At 45.6% G+C, this 18342-nt stretch overlaps 1 protein-coding gene across 3 annotated transcripts in view; it reads right to left on the reverse strand.

The window, feature by feature from the left end:
- Positions 1-1241: 1241 nt before the first annotated feature.
- The window catches only part of RAB37 (RAB37, member RAS oncogene family), a 35468-nt gene continuing 18367 nt past the window's right edge, over positions 1242-18342 (reverse strand). For 2 of the 3 annotated variants that reach the window (XR_009557198.1, XR_009557197.1), the window contains 8 exons: positions 16880-16921; positions 16146-16212; positions 15441-15493; positions 14043-14108; positions 10863-10919; positions 9182-9258; positions 3850-8138; positions 1242-3749 (listed from right to left, as the gene is read on the reverse strand). Coding sequence is in view for 1 of the 3 variants with exons in the window: in XM_035104393.2 (XP_034960284.1) it covers positions 8033-8138; positions 9182-9258; positions 10863-10919; positions 14043-14108; positions 15441-15493; positions 16146-16212; positions 16880-16921 (468 nt within the window). In the remaining 2 variants the exon portion in view is untranslated. Of the gene's footprint in view, positions 8139-9181; positions 9259-10862; positions 10920-14042; positions 14109-15440; positions 15494-16145; positions 16213-16879; positions 16922-18342 lie in introns of all 3 variants that reach the window. The other variant, XM_035104393.2, reaches the window with a different exon arrangement.

The following is an 18342-nucleotide window of genomic DNA, read 5'->3' on the forward strand; positions in this document are numbered from 1 at the left end:
GCAGAGAAAGCCACACATACAGGCTGGGAGAGCTGGTATGATGCCACAGTCAGCATTGGAGGTGTTGAACTCCAGAACTAAAGATGGCAAACTTTCTGGAACTCTGTACAGAAAGATGTAATAAGCAAAAACATATGAAACAACTTTTTGAAGGCTGTTTAGTGTTAGCTCACATGATAAAGTGGCAAACTAGAGTAGTTTCAGCGAGGTTGATGTCCTGGTGCAATTCAGCGGAGGAAATTTTGCTGTCGATAATGGTAAAATCAGAATCTAGAAAGAAGAAGTAAAAATACAGCACAGTCCTGAATGGAGAGTCAGCTTTTTATTGAGACCTTGGGTAAAATTTATTTGCAGGCTCAGGCTGGTTTCCCACAGGGTGCTGGAGTAGATAGGCCATTGGCCTGATCCAGGAGGTTACTCTTGTGTTCTCATGAACTGAAAAAAAGGATGGCTGTTCTGGGAGCAGGGCTGTGAGAAAGGGTCAAAATGTTTGCCTATTCAGAATGAGGGCAAGAAGCAGTGCCCGTACTCAGATTTCACTCTGAGATGTCATCACATAGATGCCCTGAACAATTTTGTTATTGTGGAACAGCAGAATATACTTTTATCCTTCATATATAGATATGGATATATAATGCTGTCGTCATGTTGTAGTTCACATGGCAGCCAATAAGCAGCCACACCAACTACAGCATGGTAACAGAACAGTTGGCAGACAGGCAGAGGAGTGAGCAAGCTTCGTAGGTGGAAAGCGGCCCAGGAGAGCTGTTTAATGGAGGAAAGAGATGCTTCAAAGAGCAGTTCTGCAAACTGCTCTGTAAAGCGCCTCTGCTGCTCAGTTAAATGCAGCTGCATCAAGGTTTGCATCTTTTGTTCCATTTGCTTTTTACAAATATGTAGAACTTTCCCATTTCCCCTCCCCCTCTATTCTTTAGGAGAATGACTGCTGAGATTCGTGGGATCCTGTGGGCTCACGGGAGTGCAGGAACAAGACATTTTAAGACAATAGGCTGGCCTGGATTTAACAGGAAGCAACCAAGGAGTGGGCCTTGGGATGTGCCACCTAGTCATTCACTTACTAGCTCCAACAAATAGAGTACAACAAATAGTTTTCATTCATATGTTAAGCTAGCGGTACTAAACTGTTTCCAGAATTGTATTGGCATTTTGATTTTTTGACCTCCCGTAAAAAATTAAGGTGATTGTAATATTGATACCCTATAAGTAACTAAACACGAAACTTTTAAGTAGCAAACTTATTTATGTTATTAGCAACAAAAGGGATAAAATGCTTTAAGTAGCGTGTTTTACATCTTCTGCATGTGACTCAATTTTTCACTAATCTTCTAGATATCTTCTGAACCTTTGTAGAATCATGTGATGTCCAGACTTCATTCGTCCTTCCATTTTTCCTCTAGCCTCCTAGAAGTTTCTCAGCCAGATTTTTTTGTGAAATTGTAAAAGGCTATTTATATCATTCTTAACAAACGGAGGAGGTGCTGAAGATGCTTCTCCCCGGAAGTGACATTTGGTCTTCGGTCAGCCATGACAATAGGACTAGGGCTTGATGGTTAAATGCATAGGTCTTTTCCTTTGACCACACAACCCTTCCCCCACCATCTACTCTGGTGGCTGAGATATTAGTACAGAATGAAGAACCTCTGTGTACAGGCCTATGGCAGCCTGTCCTGGGGAGACGTCACACATGACATCAACCAATGGGCCAGATTCAAGGATTTACCCTTCCACTTGTTGGCTGAGGAATGCACAATCAAAGCAAGCAGCTCCATTCCCCCCTCCCTTGGCAAAGCACTTACTTTTCACCTTTCTCGTCAAGTGATGGAGAGTGGAGGAGAAAAGCTGCCTTTTGGAAGCATTGACCGCACAAGGTACTTCTCCAAAAAACAGAGGCTCAAACAAGGAAAGGGCTTTCAGACAGCCTACTTGCCCTTGCTCCTGTTTGAGGCCTCAAACAGAGCTGTGCTTTGAAGTCCCAGCAACTGGAACTTCAAAGTGCAACATCACCCAGTGTCATAATGATGTCAGGTGATTGACACCTGGACGGCCTTGCCCATCTGTCAAACTCAGCTTGCCAAGGAGTGGAGAAATGACCATTTAGCCCACCCCTGCTTTAGTGCCAGTTGCCTACATGTTTTAAAGTCTTTTCTGAGTAATCATGAGGATCTGAATACAGTCTGTTTTAAAAACAAGAGCCAATGTAGTCAAGATTATTCAGTATGTAATAGGTTCTGCATTAGAAGCAATGTACCGTTATCTACAATGCAATTATGGTGTTTAAAAAAATACCCACGATATCAAAACATGGATAGGTTTGGCTCAATCAGGAAATGGTACTGAGACAATGAAACAGTCTATTACATATTCTTTGTTTTTCATTTTATGCCTTTCGACGGTCAATGACTCTGATATTGGGAAAGAAAAAGTAGAAGTATTTGCATTATGTACAGACACAGAAAGGAAATGCAGTGCCCACACAAACAAAGCAGGGAGCTTGTGTTATTCACTCTGCTCCAACTTAAAACCACACATTTTTACTATGAATCATCCAGTAGACACTGGACGCCTTATTATCCTAAAAGCAAGCTACAAGGAAGTTGTGCACGGGTAACTTGAACCATCCATGGAGTGGGTTGAGACTAAGTTAGTTGAACTTAGTTCCTATTGAAACCAACGGGACTGAAGTTATGAATATCCTGCCCCACTGAATTTCAGTAGGATACAAACCCAACCAAGTCCATCTGGATCCACACCTTTATTTCTTTCTACTTTCTTGGGCCACAGCGGTGAATGATGCGTAGGCTTTTATAAACTAAATGATCAAGCTGTTTTGAGAAGCTGCTGCTGAAATCAGACCATAGGTCCACCTAGCCAAGGACAGCCTACTCCCAACAAGCAATGGATCTTCAGGGTCACAACAAAGGTCATTCCTAACCTTGCTACAGTCATACCTCGGGTTAAGTACGCTTCAGGTTAAGTATGCGATGGACCCGGAAGTGTTTACTTCCAGGTTCCGCCGTGCGCGCATACGCAGAAGCTCTCTATCGGCACTTTGTGCATGCGTGCTATCGCTGCTCAGGTTAAGTACTTTTCGGGGTGTGAATGGCACCCCGGAACCAATTAAGTACTTAACCCGAGGTACTACTGTAAATGTTTTTTTTCCATCTAAAATACTGTCTTATTTATTTTATAGTACAGTACATTGATTATTGCCTTCATTTTATGGATCAATGGTCTCGTTAGTAAAATTCCTGTTAAATTGCTGTTTTAGGGGTTGTTTTTCATCGTCTGGAACAGATTAATCCACTTTCTATTACTTTCAACGGGAAAGTTCACTTCAGGTTAAGTACGCTTCAGGTTAAGAACGGACTTCCGGAACCAATTAAGTACTTAACCCGAGGTACCACTGGATTAGAGATTCTTCAACTGGGTATGCTAAGACTAGGGGTGACTAACCTGTTGGCCCCCCAGATGTTGTTGGACTCTCATTCTCTTTAGCCCCAGCCAGTGGGGCCAGCGATCTGGGGGAAAGATGCAGTCAGCAAGATGGAGGGGCTAAGGTTTGGTGGTTCCTGGGTTTGGGAACTGGGTGACTTACTTCCTTCTGGAAGCGCTTGCACCCCAGGTGCATAGTCTAGCTGTGCTCCTTGATTCCACCTTGTCACTGGAAGCCCAAGTAGCCACAGCAGCACAGTGCCCATTTTCCGCTCTGGCTTGTCTACCAGTTATGGCTATTCCTGAATAAGGTTAGCTCAGCCACAGTATTCCATGCACCGGGAACATGGACAATTATAATATGCTCTATATGGGGCTGTCCCGTAGTGAATCCACCCCAAAATTGTTCTGGAAATAATTTTGTTGGTTTTTAAAGATGTGTAGCAAAATAACGTTTTGGAATAAACATTTTGCCATAATAATAATAATAATAATAATAATAATAATAATAATAATAATATGATGTAGTCCAATAATATATGGAGGCCCAGTGATTAGCCACCCCTGCAATACAGATTGAATGTAGGATTTTCTGAATGCAAAACATGTCCCTGATAGAATGGGAGGTAGCTAGATTGTTTAAATTCTGAGGATTCATGTGATTCTGGTTGTATTTTGATTAATGGCCTATCACATCCACTGGATGCAAACTAGCCTCTGCTTACAAATTACCAAGTAGGTGGGGCTCAAGCAGGAGACGGGTAGTATGAAACCATGGGATGGGATGTCTCTCTAGACATATTCTTGTAGTGTCTGGTTCATCCCTTATGTAATGATGGAATGCCGCATTATAATTGAGAACCAATCACAGAAATATAGACACAACACGTAGGCTAATAACTGTTAAAGCATACATAACAGAATAATGATATCATTCAAAAAGTAGAAATAAATCTATTAGAGTTCATATATACAATTGTATATACGTGTTCTGTCTATATTTCTGTGATTGGCATTATAATTGAGGAGCTTTAGAAATGGAGAAATGGAGGGGGGCCCTCTTTCTATGAATAAATACAAGTTGAGACAAAATTCTCCCTAGAAGGTTCCGTTTAGGGTAGACTTGATGTTCCCATCCAGCCGTCACTGTAAAGCCAATTGTCCAGCTTTCTCAGGAGTTTACTGCCTTGGGGGTAGTCGGTAAGAATGGTCTCCGCATGCAGAGATCAAAAAGGGCTAGTGAAACGAAGGGACCCCACGGTTTTACGTTTTGTTTTTTAGAACATGGAAACAAAATTCTGCTCAACTTGTGTATCACAACAGAGGTGTCTTTTTGGCTGTGTGTATGTATCAAGTGCATGAAAATAAACAACTTACCAAGGACATAATAGCATCCCCTGTATTTAATGCCTACCTTGTCAAGCAACTAGCTGGCCGCAACATTCATGGGCTGCACTTGGTAGACTGTGAGTTGTAAATCAATTAGGAGGAAGCTGCTGGCCAGCTAAAAAGGTGCTTCTACTGCCTTACATACAAAGATGGATCTTTGGTTGGAAGAAAAATAATAATGCACGAACAGCCCCTAAAGCAGACAATAATTTTCCTGCAATTTCCCTCCCAGTGGCTTCATTGTGCTTTTCCCTTGACATATTTACAGTCATTGCTTTGAAGCTTTTTGGCGCAAAGTCCCATTTTACTACCTTCAGCCCTAAATTAAACAATGGGTTGGGCTCCCAAGGACAGCATAGGATCTGCCAGCTCTGAGTCTGGGCCACGGGGCTACCGGGTTTACTTTACATGGAGCACCAAAGAAGGGGTTGTGGGACACGTGAAGAATGTTCTGTTTTCATCCCCCCACTCTTTCCAGGTTAAGGGGGCATTACTGAGGGTGCCTTCCTTGACACACCCCTACCCACCCAATAACAATATGGGGCACTAGCACTGTTGGTAGGGTATGCATGCCACCAAGGGAATGAATCAAACGGCATTGCAGAGAAGCAGCTCTTTCAAGGGGCTAACGGTCTCCATTTATTCCCAAGGTCCTGGCCGCCTTGGCCTCCAGCAGCAGCATGTAACCAACATGGCTGGCCATGGAGAATTCTTGTCTGGTCCAGTGGCAATCCACACCGATTTAGGTGTGGATTGCCACGTTTTATAGAAGAAGACCGAAGGGGATGGGGAATGGGGAAATCAACTCATACATTGACCTTGGGGTGATTAGCAACAACGACAGCCATGTTCCAAATGCAGGAACCAAAACGTGAGAACCCAGACATGAGAAATTCTTCAACAGCCTAAGGGTTTGTGCCACATCAATTTAAACACAACATACACCACTGATTTCCAGAAAGCAGAGCTAAAGAAATATGAGCATGACAGTTTAGGCTGCATTGCATAGAATATGGCAAAAGTGCTCAGCATACTAAAATCCTATTGAAATCAAGTAAGGCTCCAATCCATTCAGGGCTTACCCACACTTGCCTTTTGCCCTGCTCATTCCAGGCATAGGCCTAGACTTTAAAGCTCTGTATCTGAGCACTCTTGGTTTTGTGAGGTTTTTTTTGCTCCAGAGCTTTGCCCAAGAAAACCCACTTACCGCACGACCAACAGAAATTTGGGTTTCCCGCAGATTGCTGTTTGCTCCGAATGAGCTTTAAAGAGTGAGTTTTCGCAGGGGACACTCCGGAGCAAAAAATAAAAGTAAAATAAAGAGCTTTAAAGCATGGGCCATGCCTGGAATGCGCGGAGGAAAGGTAAGTGCAGAATATATCCCATTCACTAGGAATATCTCCCATTGAACTGAGTAGCACACACTTCAAAACGAACATACATGTGGCCAGGCCTCAACTGCACACAGGGGTCTTTGGATCGCATAGGAATCTAGGAACATAAGAATCGCAACTATTGCTTTGTGTGGATTTGCTGCTTCTGTTGACTATGGCTATATTTGAGCTACAAGAGCACTCTTCTTATATGAATAAGGCAGGGGGAGGTCTCCAGATCCCGTCGTCCCCACCCAGTAAGAGCAATGGCTGGGGATGACAGGAGTTGTAATCAACCAAGATCTGGAAAGCCACAGGTTCCTTATCCCCGCTGTAAGGCATGATTTCTGAAAACACCTCTGGATCACGCCGGTGGAGACCTCTGACACCATGCCGCATGGAATGGTGGGAGTTTCTACAAGATGAACAGGCATTGCATGGGCCGAAGTATAGATCTCCAGGGGCTTATTCTTTCAGCCACGCTGCTTGGCTGGTATGAACTTGTGCAAGGGAGCTTGCTTCTCTCCCAGAAACCCAGGCCCTGCTTGCAAGAAAGAAATTGAAGGAGCCCAGGGTGGGGGGAATCGCCGTATAATGCTCCACCACTTTCCAAAGCAGACCTCTGAAGTAGCCAACTTGTGCATCTGAACAGAGCAGCCTTGGTCAACCCGGCACTATGTTGGCCAAGGCTGGAACAGAGGGAGCCCATTTTTCTCCCCACCCTGCTGCCTTTCAACTTGCTGGGCTTCACTTTGGCAGAGGATATTGGTTTGACCGGAACAAAAAGCAGAGTTGAGCTTTCTAAAGCTTTCCTTTGTTTCTAGCCAGTAACAGATATATTTGTGCAAAGCGATTTCTCTTCCAAACAAACCGGGGTCGGCAGCATTTTCCTGACGTAACAGGCACAGTAGGAATAATACTTGGATCCCTCAGTCCTTTCTTTGGGGCAGAGGGAGGAAGGGAGGAGAGGGAAGGCAACCCTGACTGCAGGATCTTTGGGTGTGGGCAGCAGGAAAAAGCCAGAGGTCAAAGGAAATGTGTCTACTTTTTCTTTACTGGAGACTCCTGCTAGTTTCATTTTAACATCTAAAGCGTCACCTTTGTAGGGGAAGCAAAAGGGTTGTCGTCTCTCTCTCTCCCCCCACCCCCCAGTCATGTCACTGCTATTAAATTAACTCTTTAGCTCAGCCAGACCTCATCCAAAACGCTCCTACATTGCCAAAGGACACCTCCCTCTGCGCAGAATCCTGCTTCTGCATCTGAGGCCAACCCAGCTCAGTCCTGCTGGCCTGGGAGAGGTGGCCCCGCCTAAATAAGTCATGATGCTCTGTCTAGGAATCTGAGTCCAGGCCAGTTCCTTGCCTCCACAAAGACTAGGCCTGGGCAATATTACAGATCCTGACCAGCTCCACTTTGATAACAGGTCGGCCGATCCTGAACTCGAGTGCATTTGGCCTTTGAAGTAACACTTTGCGCATAACCTCTCTCTCTCTCTCTCTCTCTCTCTCTCTCTCTCTCTCTCTCTCTCTCTCTCTCTCACACACACACACACACACACACACACACATACACACACACACACACACACCCTCCTTCATGCATGCCTGCAAACACACATACACCCGCAACAGCAGGCATCACCTCATTTAGAACCTGGAAACGGTATTCTCTAAAAAGGATTGTCTTTGGAGAGCGTCCGCAACACAGCTCCTGCCCGGTGTTGCTGCCAAGGTGCCAGTTCTGCTTCTTGACCTCTTTTGCCGTGCGCTTGGGGTCCCCCCGGGCTTCCCTTGTGTCCTCCTCCTCCTCCTCCTCCCTCAAAGGAAGGCACAGCAGCTGCTCCTCTTCTTCTGAGTCTCTATATAGTCATGGATTTGGAACCGGGGCTCCTCTGGCTGCTTGACGGCTCGTTGCTTGAGCTCCCTGGAAGCGTAAGAGCAAAAAAACACCACTCAGGGGCTGTTTCCGCCAAAGGGTCCCTCCCTGCCTAGAGAAACGAGCAACTTGGACCTGTGGAAGCCTCACATCGGATAAGAACAAAGGGCGATGCCTTCCACTGAGCCAGACAGTTGGTCCATCGAGCTCAGTTCTGGAGGACTGGAGAAGCTCTCCAGGGTTTCGCACCAGCCCTACCTGGAGGTGCCAAGGATTGGACCTGCGACCTGAGCCAAGCAGATGCTCTGCCACTGAGCTCGCAAGTCATCCCTTGATTTACGGGTGTCAAGGGCAGTCTAATGGCCACATCACTGGCAAGCAATCAGCCACATCACTGGCACAGAGAGGTGCTGCTGTAGACCTGGCCTCCTGGCAGTGACATCACTGCTGTATACCAAGGTGTGTGTGTGTGTGTGTGTGTGTACAGGGAGGCAGCAGGGAGGTTGGGGTGATTTGGGCACACTGGTGGAAGTGCAGGATTGGCTCTGCTGCTGTATCTACACCTCCCTGACCTTATCTCTGGTACCCAGCGGCGATGCCGTTGTTGGGAGGCCAGGTCTGCAGCATTGCCCTGGCTGCTCCTGCTGTTTGGATATGCTAGGCCAGACATCCGCAAACTTCGGCCCTCCAGATGTTTTGGCCTACAACTCCCATGATCCCTAGCTAACAAGACCAGTGGGTCAGGAAAGATGGGAATTGTAGGCCAAAACATCTGGAGGGCCGAAGTCTGGGGATGCCGTTACTAGGCCAACCTGGCTCCTGTCTCATGTCGTTGGACTACAACTCCCATCATTCCTGATCATCATTCAGATTGGCCATTCTGATGGGTGTTGGCGTCCAACAGCATCTGGGGTGCAGCAGTTTGAGGAATGCTGCTCTAGACCACAGAAATGAATGCCACCTCAGTCCACTTGGCCAACACATCTCATGGCAGAACGTGATAATCTGATAGCAAGGTGGTTTATTTCTCTCTTATTGCTAACTCCTAATTCCAGGAAGCAGAAGCAATCTGACTACAGCCTGTTACTCACTTTGCAATGGCCAGAAACGCCAGCTCCACGTTCATGCCAGTCTTCGCACTGGTCTCCATGAAAGGCACTCCATATTCCTGAGGAGAAAGTGGATAAATATTGAGGAGATCTTGCAAGCAGACCTGGTAAATCATTGCCATGGACAATTCCCCCCCCCTTTCATTTAATTCAATATTGTATCCCGCTTCCCCAGGTTGCAGGAATTTATGTATAGGTTGGGGGGGGGTTGCCCCTCCAGCAGATATCATGCACATGCAGCCCCACTACCAAAATCAGCACAATCACTTTTGTGACTTTTGTGATTTGTCCCCACAAAACACTTCATCGCATCTTCTTCCTATCTACAGTACAAGTGGTACCTCGGTTTATGAACACAATTGGTTCGGGAAGTCTGTTCACAAACTGAAGCGTTCATAAACTGAAGCGAACTTTCCCATTGAAAGTAATGGAAAGTGGATTAATCCGTTCCAGACGGGTCCGCGGCGTTCGTAAATCGAAAATTCGTAAACCGAAAATTCGTAAACCGAGGTGTTCATAAACCGAGGCTCCACTGTATCCAAAAGGGCTTCTGCTGCACAATACCAAATGTAACAATTCACTGATAAATGTATCTATGTACTGGCTCACTGGGAAAGCTCCAGAAATTCATATACAGTACAGTACTGTAGACATGTGAGCTCAGCTACTCAGCAGCCCCTCTGCCTGAGTGATAATTCCTGGGCATCCTGGTACCTGAGTGCCAGACAGGTAGTCATTCCAGAAATAACAAACCCAGGTGAAGACAAAAGGGTGTGATTAACTTGGCTGGGAAACAGGGAAATGTAAATACTGGTATCTCTTTTGTTACACTTGAGGGATGTTTGGTGGAGGGCAAGGGGGGGCATGGGGCAGGGTCCAGGACACTCAGATTACTGCCACCAGACCTCCCCTTTCATGATGTAACCATGATGTATTAGTGATGTAGTTTTTTTGGGGGGTGTAACATGGGGATTAGCAGCTAATAAAAGTTTGGGTTCTCTTTTGTACGGGGCTTCCATCTTGCTACATCTTGTGGCTAGTGGGAGTCCTGTCTCGACAGTCTTCAATAAAGACCAAGCCTACTGGCTGCTGTTTTGCTCTGGTATTCCTGGCCAGTGTGCTTGTTTTTTGTCCAAGGGAGTCCTCAGATTTCTCCGTTAACACCCAACTACTCAATAGTAGCAACAACTGAATTAAAAACTAGCAAATGTTAACAGACACTATAGCCATATTGGCAACACACTAGAATATAAAGGCAAATGAACAAATTTGTCACACAGTTAACTCGATCCAAACTCATAGGGATTCAAAATATCAGAAATGATTGAACACCAGTCCTTTGCCAGCTGCCATGCTCTGTCTGGGAACGGGCTTCTTCAACCAGTGCAGCAGTTTTGCACAGTCCCAAGCAGTGAGATATTTCTTATTGTTTACTCTTGGCTTCTTTTCACCCTCAAAGAGAGAAATCAATCTCTTCTATGTTGTTTCTGGAGGGAAGGGAAAGCAAGGGAACCTTGGAGCCTACCTGCCCCGCTCCCCAAACTTTCACCTTAAAGGGTGTGGGTGTGTTTGGAAAGATCACCTTTTAGTGAACTGTCTCTTTAAGAAGGTGGCTCAGCACCACAGTCTGAGGCACAAGGGGTTCTTGCATTAGTTCACTCACCCTGGCTAATGATTCCCCATCTTCTGTTCTTATCACTCTCTCGCTGCTCACATCGGCCTGCCAACAAAAGGGAAGGTATTCAAGAAGAGATAGGATCAGAAGAATCGCCAACAGATCAGATCTCTAGGAAACTGGCTGCTCCTTGGGATCTTTCGATGGGAAGTACCCAGGTCTGTCCTCCTGGTGGATTCTATTATTTGGATAAATCAATAAATGGCAGTTGGACATGGCCACCCCAGAATAGTAGCGACTTCTTCACCTGAGTAGGTCTTACCTCCAACAGAAGTGCCCTCTCTGATCTTAATATCTATGGCTTTGTAACGAGACCGCCTCCCTCCCTGCAGAAACAATACAATAAGCTAGTATTTCTCAAACTTGGGTCCCCCAGCTATTGTTGGACTACAACTCCCATCATCCCTAGCATTTGGGGAAGATGGGAGTTGTAGTCCCAACATCAGCCAGAGACCCCCCTGGTTTGAGAAACACTGCTAAGCACAGCGGCGGCAGCCCAAGGAGGCTTCTTCTCATGCCACTGAAGTGAGCAGAGATAATTACACAGATCCCTGCCGCCCAGAGGGACAGGAGGGAAAGAAATCTAGGAATAGCTCATGTGACCAGCCCTGCACACACAGTTCTTGTGGCAAGGGAAGAAGCCACTCGGGAGGGGCCCCTGCGGTGCTGCTGCTGCTGCAATATCTGGGAGTGGCTGGGCTGGGAGATGTGCTGCTGTGGACCTGACCTCTTGGCAGCGGTGCCATTGCTGGGTACAGGGATGGTGTGGGGCAGGGTGGTGGCAAAGTCAGCATGGTGGAGATGAGAGCCCAGTGCTCCCTGCTGGTGCATCCAAACCTCCTGCATCCCTGACTCCACACCATCCTGGTACCCGATAAGGATGCTGGCGCTGGGAGGCCAGGTGTGTGGTGCCACCGCTCTCCATCAACCACTGCGGACATCTGGCAAGCCCACCTGACATGCAAAGGCTTGCCTAGTGCTGACTCCATCAACAGAGGGCGGTGCTGACATGAGGGCTGGTGCTTCTGCTTGCTTCGAAAGATACAGGTGCACTTCTGCGAAAAATTAACCGATAATGCTAAACTGATTGATGTCTGTAGCACATAAGCACCTCAGTTATGTGACACACAATATGCCCAGAGTCATTTTTGGATTGTCCCTTTGCGGAGATGGAATCCATATAGTCAGACATAGGATTTTCGCAGAACTTTGGACATCCATATATGTTCCTTAGTGTCTTTCAGATAAAGTGAGTGATGGCCTGCTGAATAGCCACTGGCAGATGCTGCCAGTGTTGGGTGCCCTCTGCTGGCTGGTGGTGGCCAGGAAGGGTCCAAGGCCAACAGAATGCATACAAACACACAGTAACTACATGCAAAGGTGTCTCATGTATGTTATACAGTGTTCCATTTCTTGTTTCCCCTCCTCTCTATACTTAATTGCATGCTTTAACCTCATCATAAAGGGAGCTTCTGTATCCAATCCACCATCATCATTAAAAATTGTATACCTGTAGATCTCAGGGCAGTTCAAAGTATTAAAATTGCAATATAAAAAGCAATTTTATTATAATAAAATTAAAAACAACAATAAAATAATACATAAATAAAATTAAAAACAATAATAAAATAATACATAAATAAAATTAAAAACATAATAAAATTAAAAACAACGACAACCCAATAATCCCCACCCCCATTCCACAACACATTTTAAAATGGCATTATATTAAAAAGGGCACTAAAATACCTGCCATTTTCTATCTGTTGGTTATTTTATCTAACCACCCGCTTCATCTAGTGGATTCAGGAAATGTTGCATTTTGGAAGCACACTTTTAAGTCCAATTCACAAAATAATTTTGGCATGCTGTCATGTGGTTTGCTGTTCCTGTGGTGGTTCTTCCACCTGTCCTGAAGTCATCCACAGCTTGCTTAACTAGGAATACAGGCGGCAGAGCTACAATGTCTTCCAGAAGCACTTCTAAGTGAGAACAGGTTTATGAATGCCAGTGACAGCCATCTAACTGGAGCTGTCCCCTCTTTCAAGAGAGAAAAGGGTGATAGTTCCATGACCTTTTCCCTCCCGCATGACTTAATCTAAATACTTATAAATCTAAAATTTCCCACTGACCAGCCTCAAAGATAAGCAAAATAAATAATAATGTTAATTTATATGCCACCCTTCACCTGTGGGTGATATAGTTTACAATATAAAAACAAAAAATGCACAATTGGGTGATTTTAAACAGTCTCCACCATCCTGGCGTCCTACATCTGTTTTGGGCCACAACTGCCATCAGTTCCACATCAGCTCTACTTCCCAGCAGTCTGTCTCCATTCCACATAATAAATATTCCCAAAAGTATCTCAATCCTTGCTCAAAACACAACCCAGAGCCATCTTGTATGCATCTTGGTGCTGTATACATTTGGGCTCTGCAGAGAAGCATGTCGGGGCCTGCATTTCACAGCCTTTTGGCCCACACTGTTTAGAAAATTGAGTTTGGGTGTGTGTCTGTTTTTGGTGCTGTGCTGATAGCTGCCAATTTAAGACGCCCCTTGATGCACCAAATCTAGCACACGAAAGTTTCCACCACAACAACTTGTGCTAAATGCTACAGGGCTCTTTAATTCTTCATCTCTTGCATCTCTTAGATACAGAAATCCAATTGCACCTCTGCCACTGAGACTGCTGGGAAGAGTAAACACAAGAGCAAGGGATGGTGGCAGAAAGGCTCCCAGTGCATGTGGAAGCAAGGAGCCTCTTCACGGTGCTTAAGAAATGCAAGAGGGAGTTATCAAAAACAAGAGGTGCCAGGATAAAGAATTCCTCCAATTATGTGCCAACCACAGAAGAAGACTGTGCAAAGCATGCTATGAGGAGAGAGCTCAGAGTCAAGGAAAAAAAGGGGGGGGAAACTATTTGCAAAGCAAATACCCTGATGTTGGGAAAGATTGAGGGCACAAGGAGAAGGGGACGACAGAGGACAAGATGGTTGGACAGTGTTCTCGAAGCTACGAACATGAGTTTGACCAAACTGCGGGAGGCAGTGGAAGACACAAGTGCCTGGTGTCCATGGGGTCATGAAGAGTCGGACACGATGAAACAACAACAACATTTGCAAAGCAAGAGCAGGTCTGCATCACCTGTCAGGAAATGACACGCACCTTGTTGCCTAGCAACATAATGACCACATCCTTTTGGGCATATTCGTGTATCTCTGTAAGCCAGGCCTGTAAGGGGTGGGTGGGAAAGAGGGAGAAGAGAGAAAGTTTAGTGTGGTGTGTCATGTAGTGAGGCAAAGCACTGCGTTTAATAAAGCTGGAGGGAAACGAGACACAGGGCAATGGGAGTTCCATGGGGCCTTAACATTTGACATAATATCAACAGGCCACACACCCCTCATCCTGGTCTAGATTCTCTCAAGTGGCTGGACCACCATCATGATAAGTGGATTCAGGCTGCAATTCCATACTAGCTTACCTGAGACTAAGCCCCAGGAAACCCAGTGGGGCTAGATTAGACATACATATCTAGCACTGTTAAGCCTTTAGTCTCCTGTCTGGACCATGCAGACAGAGGTGTTGAGGGAGGAGGGCTTTGTTTAAAGGACTGGGGCCAGGTAAGGTCGCCCTTGGCGGCATTCCTTCATCCTAACCAACACATACAAGGGTAGTAAAGCCAATGCCATCCTGTCCTATCTTACATTGCAAAACCAACCTTGGAATTTCACCCCACTGGTGACCCCTAAGTCAAGCAGGGAGGCACCTCTAGCTCACGGGCCCACCAAGGGTTCAAATTTGGCTCGCAAAGCAATTTCAAGCCACACCCACCTGTCCCACAGCTTCGTTATATGGCTGCAATGCACAATCTGGAGCAGATGGTCCATTGGTAAGGGAAAGCAGGTAGAGGCAAAGCCTGCTGAGTTGAGCTCCATGCAGGGAAAACCCTAGCGCACCTTATGCATGGACTGCATGCGGAGCTTTGAAGTCCGAAAACCGGGACTTCAAAGCACCCAATCACCTGACAGTAAGGGGATTTGACCCATGAGGCTGGGATCTGATAAGGATCTGGCCCCGGGAGCCAAGAAGATTCCCCCTCTCCTGCCTAAATCCCTACACCCCACCTTCAAACATCTCTAAGTATGTGTAACAGAGACAAATGTATATCTTTCCACTGCTTGCCCCACTCTCCTTTCTCCTGTCCTCCTTCTTCTTCAACTCCCCTATATAAAATTGAGACTGCAAGCTCCCCAATCAAGTTCCTAAAGAATTACCAGCTTTTCAACTGCAGCTATGCTTTGCTCAGCCCTTTGATGTGCAGGTGATAAAAGTTTTATCTCCTCGCTGTGTTGTTTTCTGCACATCAAACTGTAGGGCTGACACAAAAGCAGCCCAGGCTGGGATTTCTCTTTCCTTTTCTGGCTAGCTGGCAACCCTGAGCTCTTATCTTGATGCTTTGATGAGCAGAGGAAGGTCCGTGCAAGTTGGGATAAGCAAGGGCTGTGGAATCATCATACTTTAGCACCGGATTACGTGGTTCAAATGCAGACGTTAAACACCCACCCGGATATTATCAAAGGACATTTTGCTGGTGATGTCATAGAGGAGGAGGAGTGCTGCAAGACAAAAAGAAAAACACCCCCCCCCCAATTATCATGTTTTATTCCAAGTCAAACCACTGGTCCGTGTACTCAAGTATATTACATTTATTTTATAAATTTATACATTGCTTGATTGTAAGAAGGACCTCAAAGAGACTCTGGGGAACCTGCCACCCTCCAGATGTTGTCAGACTCCAGCTTCCAGGAATGCCAGTCCGAGTAGCCAATTGGTCGGGTGTGATGGGGGCTGGAGTCCAGAGAGTGACACTCCTGGTATACTTATCAAGGTCGACAGCCAGGGACACATTCCCAGCCTTGCTGCCCGCAATTCTTTTAATGGAAAATTATGGGGTCACATTTTACAGGCGAAGTGTGAGCTGCACCATAATACTGTATATTCCTGCGCATAAGGCTACTTTTTAACCCAGGAAAATCTTTTCAAAAGTCGGGGGTTGTCTTATACGCCAGGTCGTATTTCTTATACGGCGAGTATATCCCAAACTCTATATTTTAACTGGAAAAGTTGGGGGTTGTCTTATACGCCCAGTTGTCTTATACGCCGGAATATACGGTAATAATAATAGCATTTTTACTGGATTCTAGCAACAAAGAGCTGCTCTGCTAAGAATATCAGCTCCGATGCAAGACACCCAACGGGAGGACATACCCTGTGCGTCTCGGTAGTAAGCATGAGTCACACTTCGGAACCGCTCCTGGCCTGCCGTGTCCCAGATCTGCAACAAGGCAAAGTCGGTAAATCACGAGAAAGACCTTCAAGATATTGCATGAGCAGGAACCCTGATGCCAAGCGAGTGGCAGCGTAGAGGGAAAACACACATACACAAACGAAGCAAATCGATAAGGAACGGAACAGAAATTTTCACAGATAAGGTCTGGATGGTTCCTTGCAAGGAGAGGGTTCTGCTGGGTTCTATCTAGTGGGTTCTATCTACCGTATGTCCTATAAAACCTACAGGGTTCTATATAGGGCCAGATGTACACACAGGTAAGATGAATCAAAACCAAGACATTAAACTTGAGACAGTGATGAAATTGGATGGTATGTAAGCTGACCAATCTGTGGCCAGAGGCTGTTGGACTGCAGCTCCCATCACCCACACCTATTTCATACAATGTATTATTTAACATGACATTGTGGTTTTCAATTGCAAAGAGAAACAGGGCTTTCCCCATGGTGGTGCCCTGGCTGAGGGACGCCTTAGATAAATGCAATAAAAGGTCAGTGGGCAGAGAATAATAATGAGAATTCATAAAACAACAATACATGTAAATGGCTAGCACAGGGACAAACACCAACCGACATGCATGCCGAAATCCCTCTACCTTATTTGGAAGATGTTCAGGTGATATGCAACATCTGTGTAATTTCAAGAGACCTACCTGCAGTTTCACCTTCACACCATCCACGGTCACCACTTTGTTCTGAAAGGAAAAAAAATGAATAAAAATAAAACCACATTAGTGGATAAAGCGGAATAAATGGCAGGAACTAGAAAGGCTGCTCTGCCTTTGCCTTTAGACACAGGAATCTTTACAGATGCACTTAATGGTCATCAGAAAGGGAGTCGTTCCAAGCTAGATACCGCTTTTCAAAAGTTTAAAAGACAGATAAATATTTCACAGGAACAGACACAGTGACTCTAATCACTAAACCACACTGACTCTCTGGCAGTTATTGCTTTGATTGGGAGGTTTGATCAGCAGGGTGTATCTTGCCACTAGCAGCGCCCGATTGTTCAGTGCCCCATTGAATGACCTTGCTACGGCATAAGATAACTGAGTTGCATTCTTCCCACTGAGCACAGGGCCAACACTATGAAGAACAGGCTAACCATCTCAGTCGTTACGGTTACCCCAAGTCCACCAATTGTCATTTCTTATAAACTTAGGAATGGGGAGCCTTTGCCCTTCCAGATACTCACTGACCATTGGCCATGCTGGTTGAGGCTCACAGGATTTGTAGTCCAACAACATCCTAAAGGCTGCAAGTTCCCCATCCCACATATACATTAGGGAAGTGTAGAACAACGCATTAATCCCAACACATTAGCCCAGTTAATATCAATTACTTCCATCAAACGACTGTTGGTGCTTATTTGTAACTACTGAGCATGGGAAGAATCTGATAAAAAACAGTAGAGAGTTGGAAAGTACCTGTCTTTAGTCCAACCCCCTGCAATGCAGGAATCTCAACATGCGGTCCCCCATCCAGTTTGAAACCACACTCAACCCTGTTTAGCAGTTTTATCGCTGCACCACTAGTCATGCCGTGTGAAAAGTATCTTGTAAATTTGATGGGTGGAATAAACTGGCATATGGCACATCCTAGAAGGGGCCATATAAACAAAAAGTCTCACATCTAGGCCACCTATTCCGTGGGAGGGGAATGCCAAATTCCCTGGTGCCTGATACCATTGCATTGAGATCTGGGGTCAGGAGGATACATTACTGTGCAATGGAAACAAGTCAGCGAGCATATCTGCTCGGTTTATCTGCAGACGAACAGCACATTTGCTCGCCTGCCACTGTCGCCTTAACTGAGGCTATGATCAGGAAACCACTCTGCCGTTTGGTGTGGGAAGCTTTCTACCCAGCTACCCAGCTACATCGTTCCCAGTGGCCCTGGGTGAACCAGATCCATTCTGGCCCGATGAGCAGCAGCCACTGATAAAAATATTATTATTATTATTATTATTATTATTATTATTATTATTATTATTATTATTATTATTTTATTTATACCCCGCCTGTCAGAGGGCCTGGTATGGCTACTCTAGAGTAACGACTCCAGCATGGTCTTTTAAGGCTTTTATTAAGTGCTGATTATTTACAGTGTTCAGAGC

This window comes from Zootoca vivipara, chromosome 2 (genome assembly GCF_963506605.1).
Source record: "Zootoca vivipara chromosome 2, rZooViv1.1, whole genome shotgun sequence".
Lineage (NCBI taxonomy): Eukaryota > Metazoa > Chordata > Lepidosauria > Squamata > Lacertidae > Zootoca > Zootoca vivipara.